This window comes from Chinchilla lanigera, unplaced genomic scaffold (genome assembly GCF_000276665.1).
Source record: "Chinchilla lanigera isolate Chin_1 unplaced genomic scaffold, ChiLan1.0 scaffold00011, whole genome shotgun sequence".
NCBI lineage: Eukaryota > Metazoa > Chordata > Mammalia > Rodentia > Chinchillidae > Chinchilla > Chinchilla lanigera.
This window is the reverse complement of record NW_004955412.1, coordinates 17,971,979-17,982,640: the sequence shown is the minus strand read 5'-3', so window position 1 is coordinate 17,982,640 and position 10,662 is coordinate 17,971,979. Positions and strand designations below refer to the sequence as shown.

The window sequence follows — 10,662 nt, the reverse complement described above, 5'->3', positions numbered from 1 at the left end:
GAGTCTGCACAGAAATGGCACAGGGAGGCCAGACTGTGTGTAGGGGGAGGCTGCTGTTTATGACACTCAAATAGCTGACTAATGCACTCCTCGCAAGAGAGCTGCTCACAGAGCAGAGCCATACAGACTGTCGTGTCTGCAGCGCTGGCTCCCTGCCCGGGCAAGAGCATGTGGTGGCGTGGGAGGAATCGGTCTCCCTCATTCAGCATCTTACCTTGGCCTGTTATATAAGAACCCCAGCCCTTTGGAAATGTTGGTAAGTGTTGCTTTCACTCTTCCCTCCAAGCAGGCTGATGAGCTGGGAACAGGGACCTGCTCAGAGTGGCTTGGGCATACTTCCTTACTCTCCTGCCTACAAGGAGCCTGCAGAATCCTTTCCTCTTCCTTGGGGACAAAGTCTGCCACTGCACAAGAAACACCTGCAGTTCTAAGTGCTGGAAGCCCAGCGATGGCTCTAGATTCTCGCTATGCCTGCCAACCCAGCCTTCTCAGCAACGTGGCCACCTGCACTGTCTGCTCCCATAGCAAGAGCTGCTGTGTGACTCGGGGAGCACAGAGTGGCCCAGCTGCGCTGGGGCGTGAGAGTGCTGCAGGACAAGGAGGTGGCATTAGGGAAGTGCTGGAGGCACCCAGAAAACAGAAGTTAGCAGGTGAGGCTGAAGGGTGCTGCAGGCCAACCCTGGGTGGGGGGTACTTGGATGTCAAGCTAAATTTGAACTTTACTGGGGACAGACATATGGGGAGCCACTCAAGTTGGCTTATGGCAAAATAGAATTGAATGAATCTAGAAACTTGGCCACTGACTAGAAGAGTGAGGCACTAAGACCAGCGTGTGAGATGTAGTTGTGTGGGACACGTAGATGGCATTCTGAGAAGCTGGGAACAAAAAAAGGAATTAGGTAGGGTGGGAAAAACGTAATGACCTTGTTGCCAGACTTTCGAGCCCTGAGCAAGTGAAGGAAAATCAGAAAGCAGGATCTGGCGGAGGCCTCAAAGAGGGAGGCTGGAGGTGCTGCAGGAAATGAGGGGCCTGGGATTTGGATATAAGAGCTGTTGCTGCGTAAGTGCGAAGGAGGGAGGGAGGGAATGTCAGCTGGATAAGCACAAATGGGAGCCCACAGTGGGCTTAGGGGCAGGCAGGGAATGGTTTGAGGGGCAGGAAACCAGAATGTAACCCCCCACTGTTGCCAAGATCAAGGATGGAGACCTTGTTGCTTAAAGAGAGTTCGGTACTCTGAATTGAATTTAAGAACTCAGAATTAATGCCACTTAGAAATCAGAGGGTGAGAACTGAAGGTAGCTCTCAGAGGTGGTCACAGGGCAGCCCTCAGTGGCTAAGGCCATATTAATATCTGAGTTGGGTAGGAGCCAGATTGCAGGGGCTTGAGGGACCATCAGGTGGTAAGGGCATTGGTGGGCCAGGGCAAACCCTCTCTGAGGTTGGGAAAGTGGGGCTAGAGGAGCAGTGGTCTGAGTTCACGGGAGACACAGATATGTTTGGGGGAAGGGTCTGGAAGTGGGAGGATGGGGAGCAGGACTGGGGGATTGTGTAGCTCATGGTCTCCTCCCTGGAATTCCTCATGGAAAACTAATGTTTTCCTTCCTTCTGGCAGGGCGTGGGCTGCAGGCTAAGGTCGGCAGTGGTGGAGACAGCAGCTACCTGAGTAAGTTGGTCTGCCTTCAAGCCTGCTTTGCCATCAATTTCCTTCTTGTTCAACAACTCTCAGGTGCTTTAAAAGCCTTCTGTCTCTGCTCCCTTGTTATGGTTGGTGGGAGGTAGAGAAAACCCAGGCTTCAGGGACTTGCTTCATTCGTATACAGAAGATTGGCCTCAGAGCCCAGGGCCACAGATCAGAAGTCCTGGCTGTCAGACACCTACCCTATGGAGGAATTGAGCTGAGGTTGTAGAGATGAATGACACACAGTTCCTGCTTCACAGACCCTATTTTCCAGTAGGGCAGACAAAGGAGGAAGCAGAGGACCTGTATGAGTGATGGCGAACCTTTTAGAGCTTTTGAGGATAACAGACAACGTGCTGCAGCATGTGTGCCATAGGTTTGCCACCACTAGGCTCTGTGTCATTGGCATGAGCCACTTCAGACTTTGGGCACCAGTGCACCCATACTTTAAAATCTAGTTGCCCAAGATCTCCCATTTGAGTGCTCACTGATGCTGGTGGCACACTTGCTGCAGATGTGGTTGGCATCTCCCACATGCCAAATGTAGAGAAAGCTGCGTCCTGGTGGCCTAGCATTGCTAGGACTTGCTGTGTCTTCTTGCAGTCCGGTGCCCTGCCTACACGTTCTCCCCCTCTGACGCTAAGGCCCCTGCCAGACCACAGTGGGTCTCTGAGGCCCTCAAGCCTTCAGTACTCGAGGGTCTAACTCACAGGCCGAGCCATTATTATTGAAAGTACCCATACTGTCCAAGGGTCTCTGAACCCGGAGGAACTTGTGCATCGTGCATATGGTTTGCCATTTGCCTCAACCATCATTTCCCAGAAAGCCAGCCCTTTTCTCAGTGACCTGGTGGGGCTGGGTTACTCATCCGGACACCCTCTTTCCTCTTCTATTATTTTATGGGCCTGGGCTTTACACAAGGTAAGTCTAGCAACAGATTCCCTGACTTTGGGTCCTGGGAAGCGGAGGTTAGGTCATGCATCTCTTCCCTCCCCAAAGGCTCTGGGCTTGTCATATAAGTGGGCCTTAAGCCCTAACAACCAAAAGGTAAGGCAGATTTTCCTAAACCTCTTAAACGTACAATATACAAAAAACCAAAGAAAACTCAAAGTGCAGGTTTTGTTACATCTTGATCCCCTCAACCATGCGCTCCTAGCAGCATCTTTGCCCAAGGAAGTGGGTTCCTCAGGTGACCCTAAAAACGACAGAGTCCAACTCTACAAGGAAAAAGTCAGCAAAATTACTAAAGAACATTGAGGGATGAATTCTTTCCAAGACTGCTGTGTGAGGCTGGGGGACAGCATTGAGGAAGTGCTCAGAGGAGTGAGGTCTTAACAAGGATCCTTCCTCCCTACAACATTTTATGTTGAAAAACTTTAAGCATATAGAGAAACTGAAAAACTTTTTTGGTCATTATTCTAGCCATCACATAGCTTCTGTTTTTTACCATTGTGTGCTTGTTTCATTACAAATCTATTCATCCCTTTATCCATCCATCAACTAGCTCTACTGATTAATAACTTTATTGTTAATTTTATCATACCATAAAATTCATCCACTGTAAACATACAGTTGGATGCGTTTTTAGCGAGTTTATAAGGTGTGCAAGCCAGTTCCAGGACACTGCTCCTGTTGGCCCCACAGAATTCCTTGATGCTGTCTGTTCCCACCCCAGCATGAGGCAACCCCCGACCCACCTCCTGCTTCTATGGGTTTCCTGTTCAGGAAATTCCGTGTAAATGGATGTATTCTAGTCTCCTGTGTCTGGCTTCTTTCAGTTAGTGTAATGTTTTGGAGGTTCATTCTTATTGTTGCCTGTAAGGATAGTTTGCTTCTTTTTGTATTCCATTGTGTAGCTGTATCACAGTGTGTCGGTACATTCAGCAGTTGATGGACACTTAGATTGTTTCTAGCTTGGGGCTGTTATGAATCACGTGGCTGTGAATTTTCCTCTATGCTTCTCTGTGTGGACCAAGGGAGATCAAAATACGCCACCCCAAAATATACTTCATTAGCTTATCACCAGATGGTTGTTCGGATATAATATATGAGAATGGCTGAGAAAAGCTGTCCTTTTGTAAAAAGAAATTTACACTTAGGATAAAGCGGATTGGCCAGGGCTTTGCTATCTGATTTCTGCCTAGAAACTTGTTTCCCAAGAAGAAGCAGTTGAGGGATCTGACAACTGCCCTAGACAGAGATAAGCACAGGTAACTGTTACCTGGGAGACTACTGAATCATGACACAAACTTTGTTCACTGGGGTTCTCAAATACTTTCTCAAACTGTCACCACTTCCCTCCAGGAAACCCACTTCCTTTCTGTGTAGTGTGTGTGTTTCAACTGTCTAGACTTCCTTTGAGGTCTTCCATGTTTCTGCTTGTTAATAAATTTGTATGCTTTTTCACCTGTTTACTTGTCTACTGTCAGTTTATTTCAAGGACTAAGAGTGTTGAACCTTAAGAGGGAAAAGAGAAAATTTTTTAATTTCTCTAAGCAAGAGACTTCTTTGTGGGATCATGGAAACATCCTAAAATGAGATTGTGGTGATGATTGTACAATATACTAAATATAAATCTGTAAATATACTAAAATCTGTAAATATACTGTAAATCTGTAAAATCTGTAAATCTGTAAATATATCTGTAAATATACTAAAATCTTAAAAGGGGTGAATGTTCTGCTTTATAAATTATTTATTATATTTTAATAAAATGATAAAAATAAAGCCAAAAAAATTAAAATGATAAAAAGATTTCCCCTACAGGCCGTACTTTTACACTGAAAGTTCTGATGGGCTAAACAGGAACTGACCAGGTTGTTAAAGTCAGAGAGAAGACAGATGTGGTGGTGCATGCCTGTAATCCCAGCAATTCAGGAGGCTGAGGCAGAGAATTACAAGTTTGAGACTAGCCTGGGCAACTTACCAAGACTCAATCTCAGAATAAAAAGTGCTGGGGATGTAGCTTAACACTTGCCTAGCATGTGTGAGGCCCTGGGTTTAATCTCCAGTAGAAAAAAAACCAAACTAAACCAGCAGTAATTAATGCAAACCCTTAGCGTATGCAGTATGGCAGTAGTTCAGTATCCTGGAAGTGTAGGATAACCAAGTAGACTGGGACAAGACCACAAAACCAGGGCACAGTGCTGGGAGGGACAGGTGTTCACTTGTGTCTGGAAGGCTCTAAGAAACCTTGGAGTTTTATAGGAACCCATAAGATCAGAAATGCTTTGTAGAAAGATTGTTGGGTGCAGCATAGAAAGTGGGCAAGTTAGAAAACTATTCTAATTGTTAGGTGATTAATACAAGGTCCTAGGTTGTGTTGGAGAGTGAGTGGGCAATCAGATAGATTACTCTATATGTGTGTTATTGAGGAAGGGAGGACATAGGGGATCAAGGGGCAGCTGAGTGATTCAATCTTGCCCACAGCCCCGTGGTCACCTGTTCTCCAGAAAGGGGCAGCCCCAGCTCCTGTGCAGACCTGTGTGTGGCTCTCAAGGTTAGCGCGATGGGGGTCAGTGCTGTTTAAATGTTGATTACAGAGACGGTGGGAGCTGCTCAGATTTCTAATTAAGATTAAAGAATGTAGCGGCTTATAAATGGTTCTCAGGAATGTATAATTTGATTATCCTGTTTTCTTTGGGCATTTTAATTTCTGGGTTGGTAAATGTGGCCTCTGACTAGAGGTGGGGCTGCTTGCTCACCACATACAGAGTTTAGGGCCTTGCAAGGTATTTAGGGCGCTTAGAGGAGGCAGTAGGGTGAGAGGAAGTGTGAGAGCCGTGGGGAAATAGGCCAGGCCAGAGTGGTGCCTCTCCTCTTCTCCTCTTTCTCCCAGCTTATAGGGAAGAGTAATGAATGTCCAGCTGGAGATCAAAAATAAATACTATAAAATAAAATGTGCTCATCTGGCTCTCTGTCTGCCTTCATTTTATTACTATTCAAAGAGACAGAAGGCCAGATCCTCCTTGTCCTATATCCAGCCCTCTTTTCTCTCTTTCTTCTGTGGAGCCCAGCCTGTAGTATTCAGATTGATTTAGGGACCTTTGTTGGACCTGCGTAGGATGCCCTATTGTCAATCGTAGTCACCAGGACAACTTAGGGCCCATTCAGTGGCTTCCCCAATTTGGACCTGAGTACTACCAATGAGGGCCAGGTCAACTTCATGCTTCATTAGCCCTGAAGTAACCTAGGCTCCAGGGCAGTTACTTTCCCTCCTGCTGCTGCCCCAGGCCACCGTATAACATTGTGGCCCTCTAGGCACGGTTGCTTACATGGCGCACTTTCTCCATTAAAAAAAAAAAAAACAAAAAAAGCCCTATGGTTGCATTGGTATACAGATGAGTAAATTAATATTATATATTAAACATTGTATTTTCTCTGAAAGATTATTTTCTTCTGATTTTAAAAGAAATCAAAACATTTCCAGGTGTGCAGGCCCTGAGCTTCTTGTGGATAAGGTAATCCTGTGATATACACCAAAGCCCCTGACCGGCAGCACACCTGCCTACCCATTGACCCAGTGACAAGTGGTGACTTTGGTGCCTGGCAAACTGCTCCTTTCTGTGGAAGTCCTTAGAGGCAGCCATGAGAGTGCTGACCTCCGGCCAGCCCTGAAGACCAGCTGGTGGCTCACCTGCAGGAGATGTGTCTCCATAGCTTCTCCGAGTGTCTTCCCTCCTTTTACTTCCACGTGATCGACCTCTGGGGGCGTCTCTGCTCAGTGTTCAGCCCCTGGTGAGAAGAAGCTGGTTCTCAAAGAGTGGCTGGAGGAATATTCTCCACCCCAATTGTGTGTATGTGTGCATGTGTACACAAAGGGGGTGTTTAAAGAAAATCCCAGAGATTCCCTAGATGACATGGAAATCTCAGACAGCGCATGTGTCAGGAAAGGACGTTAACTTAGCTCTTTCCCGCTCCTTCCTTTTCACAGACTTTAGGCTACCTACCTGCTTTTCCATCATACCACTGCTTGGAAATCAATGAACATTATTGGACCCTGTTATTATCGCGCCCCACCCGTCCTTCTCTTTCCTCTCTCTGTATTAGGAATTTCAGGGGTGAAAGGGGTAGATGAAGCCGTGTCCTGTTCTGTGGGGTTACCCCCTACCCAGCCCACTCTGGAGGCTGTCTTCTCATGCTTCGGAGGAGGATGTCTAGGTACTCAGCCTCACCTTTGGGAACACAGTGGTGAGCCACAGAGTGTGCAAGAATGATGTGTGTGTAAAGAAGCACCACTGTGGCCCCTCTGTGAAGGTGGACACTACTGCACAGGTCTGAAGGGAGCATTCCTGGGCTCCTGCCTGGCACTGCCGCTAAGCTGGGGTGTGTGGTAGGGCAGCCCCCCTAATGGCTGTCAGTTTCTGCTGCTTGTTCATATTCAGATATGCCTGAAACACAGTTTGCAAATTCTAAGGGCCTTGGACATCGTTTGTTACTGTTTTTCACTGGAGAGAGTTCCAAGTATTGCTGTAGCTATTCCAAGGCAGCCTAAGATGAGTCACTCCAGCAGTGGGGGAGGAGCTGAGCCTGGGATTTGGCTAGGCTCCGCAACTGGCCGTGTGATGCAGCAGCCTTCACTGGCGGGCCTGGGCTGCCGCAGAGCCATTATCCCCGATAAAGGTGGGAGAAGGGACTAGCTAAGATTCAGAGTTGGTTTCAGAACTTCCAGGACAGCCTCATTCTGAGAGTAAGGCAGAGCTCTCCAGAGTGATGATCTGGGACACTCAGAGCCCTCCCTGAGCTCAGCTCTGCGTCCCCAAGGTTCTTCAGTTGTGGAATGGGCCTTAGCGGAGAACTGGTTGGGCAACCGGGTCTCCGGTCAGTAGGGGAGGAGGTTCTGGGGCCAGCCAGGGACAAACACAAAGATTTAGAGAGACACACTCCCTAAATCATCCCCTCTGGCTCCAGGCGGATTCCTACTTTTCGAAAAGGTGGGGCGCCTCCTCAGTCAGACACCCCCTTGGCCTCACCCGGAGCGGGCTGTATACAGCTGCGGTTAGTTGTGTCTGGCGCCCGGTCCTACTTCTTCCCCTCTCTGTGTCTCAGCGTTCAAGGGGCCTAGAAAAGGGACGGAGAGGCAGGAGGGGTCTGGCTGCGGTCGCCGCCCCCGCAGGCTGGCAAAGAGACACTCGAGTTTCCCGCTTTGTTCGGGAAGTGTGTTGGGATGGGGCTAAGGATAATTAACACTTGGGGCGCGTTTTGTCTTCCAAGTGCTTTACAAACACGACCTAATTAGCCCGCGGGGAGGAGCGGAGCCACTGAAACATTCTCTTTATTATTCATTTTTACACCGCCTGGAGCGCGCAGCCTGAGCTTTGGCTAGGAGGACGAGCTGGTGGCTGCGCCCCCTTTCCAGGCTCCCAGCTCTCGCTGCGGAGGACCCCGCAGGCTTGGCAGGGAGAGCGAGTGCGATTCGCGTGGTTAGATCCACTCTCACGCATCTCACTTAATCTTCACCGAAATCTGCAGGCTCAGAGAGGTCCCGGTACAGAAGGGTACCACACACACTATACCCAGGCGTCGCAACTCAAACCTGGGCCCCTGCAAAGTTTCAGGTCTTTGTCCTTTCGCTGGGCATCTCGCCAGCCCTGCGCGGCGAGCCTCGGGCCACCAGCCCTGCGCGCCGTGTCCAGAGCCGGGACGAGAGTGGGCGGCGGCAGCGCGCGCTTCTGGGCCGGGCCCGCAGAAACTGTTGCTAGCGCAAAGCTCCCCGCTACACCTGAGCCGGGGGACAGATGTGCATCAATATTTATTCGGAACTCCCAGGAAACCTGGATGAAGTGTAATTATCTCAGCTCAATCAGCTCGGATTAGCATAACATCAAGTCACCCATCAGACGGAGGGTTTGATTTCGGGGATCAAAGCCCCGCGCTGCAGCCGCTGATTAATCCGGGAGAAGAGAGAGAAGAGAAGAAAGCGACGCCGGCTCCGCGAGCCACAGCTGCAGCGCTTTGATGCGCCGATAGTGCCAAGTTAACTACCCGGCCAGCTCGGCGCCCACCCCGCTGCTTCTCCGACCAGCTGCACCCGCCGGGTCTACGCGTTTTAGCGACTGTTCTCAGGCAGCAAGTCTTCAGCTCCAAAAGCAGCGTGACCCTGCCCTTCCGGGGCTCTTCTGGGAAGAGATGCTTGTCTGTGCACGAACTGCGCAGAGTACAGAGGACCTGGGGGCTCCCTGGCGAGCTAGGTCTCGGTTTCTCCCTGTGATCTCTCCTCCAGGCCTGTGAAGCTGACCCTCAGGCTGAGTGCAAGAGGGACCTGTACGCGTTCAGGGACGCTCTTCTGAGGCTGGTCCCAGCCAACCTGCCGGCATCATCTGCCCCCTCCCCTCCCACTATGCAGAATTTACTCTGGTTACTTAATTGGCCTTTTCTTGATTCTGTATCTTTGTGCAATATTTTCCCATCGGGGATACACTTCCATCCCTTTCTTTTGCTAACCATTGCCTGCATCTTTAACATGCAGCCCGCCCCCACCCTCCTTCCAGGGTATCTCTGCCGGCAACACCATGGATGGCACAGCTCTGTCGTGGTTTGAATAGGCCCCTCTTCCCGGGGGAATTGTGTACCGCAGAATGGGATGGTCCCAGCAGCCCCTGACGCTCTGGTTTGGGTGCGGTCTCTAGAAGATGAGAATGGTGGGGAGCAGGTTAAATACATGCTTAAAATTCTGGTAACTTCAGGACTCCCCCTCCTAGTTTTCCTGGCTGTATTTCTCTCTCATCAGCAGTGCTGAGGGCAGGAGCCCAGTCTCACTTATCTATGCATCCTCTGGGATATGGTCCTTAGCACAAGGCAGGTTTGGGTTCTAGTATGTACCCTCTGCTAACTCTGCTTGTCGAGTCCCCTGACCTCCCAGGAATCAGACTGCTGGCTGCCAGCATCACTATGGCTGTGGCCTTCTTGCATAAGCTGCCTCGTGGGAGGGCGCCCCAGAAGAAGACAGAGAATCCTGGAGGCTCAAGGCCGACGGGAAGCTCACAGTCCCCTTCCTCGCCCTCCTGTACCTTTGTCCTCTGCTTGCAGGATAAGGACAGTGGAATGGGGTCTGGAGGGTCTGCCCTGCACCTGGCGCCCTTGGGAGCAGGCTCAGAATGGTGAGGACAGGGGGACTGTGGGACCCACATGTCATCTTCAAGGCTCTCTCTGGCTGATGGGATGAAGGCAGCACAATCCCTCCAGAGCCTGCGCAGGCTTTTGTCTCACTCAGGAAGCCAGACAGTTGACCACTTCTGGTTGTGTAAATATTACAATAATGGTTCTTCATAATGCCCTCTGCCCAGAAATTTGATCTTGCCAAAACCAAAACAGAAACTTGAATTCCAAAGCTTCTTCTTTGCAGGTAGTTTCCTAATTTTACATCTTCATTTTAAAAAATTATTTAAAGAGTATTCACCTATATTAGTTTCATCATCTTTACTGTCAGGCCATGAAGATGTCACAAAAATAATCACAGATAGGTCTACAGAATATGACTGCTTACAAAGTCTCAGCCATTGTCCTCACTGGTCTTCCCAGAGATCTCTGAGAGATAGGGAGCAAAGATGATGATCCCCACTGAACAGGAGTGGGAATAGAAACTCTAAGAGTTAGTGATGTGCCCAAGGCCAAAGCCCAAGGTGGAGCCAGGACTGAACATGTGCCCCTGAAAGCTTTGGCCAAGAATCTCTCCATTGTGCTCTAAACCTCTATTTGGTTTGTTTTCAAGAAGGTTGAATGTGCAAAATGTGGAGAACCTTGTCCAAAAACTCAGGCCAAGTTATTGCCCATCTGGGTGTAGGACAGTGCCAATCCTGTCTCTGCATTGCCTAGGGTGTCTGGATGCCAGGATGCTCACCCCTGGAAGACCCTGGAGGGCAATGGGGACGACCAAGAACATCTTGAAGCTGAGATATATATGTGTCCATTGGCATTCTTTTTTGGACTGTAAGCTCCTTGAGGGCAGAGACCATCTATTTTATTTCTTTTTTTTTTTTTTTTT

At 49.2% G+C, this 10,662-nt stretch overlaps 1 protein-coding gene across 1 annotated transcript; it reads left to right on the top strand.

Annotated features, from left to right (window-relative positions):
• Positions 1-315: 315 nt before the first annotated feature.
• On the top strand, positions 316-8,380 carry LOC106147857. Its single transcript, XM_013510974.1, has 5 exons — positions 316-650; positions 1,614-1,765; positions 7,064-7,301; positions 8,038-8,166; positions 8,268-8,380. Exons 1-5 carry the CDS (start codon positions 449-451, stop codon positions 8,378-8,380), a joined length of 834 nt encoding a protein of 277 aa, XP_013366428.1. The 5' UTR covers positions 316-448.
• The last annotated feature ends 2,282 nt before the right edge of the window (positions 8,381-10,662 follow it).

What these genes read in the sequence shown, in the direction of transcription:
- LOC106147857 (XM_013510974.1), top strand. Translation starts at nt 449, where the DNA reads ATGGCTCTAGATTCTCGCTATGCCTGCCAACCCAGCCTTCTCAGCAAC. An exon ending in AGCCATTATCCCCGATAAAG is followed by an intron (nt 7,302 to 8,037) that starts GTGGGAGAAGGG and finishes CCCCCTTTCCAG; the next exon opens with GCTCCCAGCTCTCGCTGCGG. An exon ending in GCAGGCTCAGAGAGGTCCCG is followed by an intron (nt 8,167 to 8,267) that starts GTACAGAAGGGT and finishes GCATCTCGCCAG; the next exon opens with CCCTGCGCGGCGAGCCTCGG.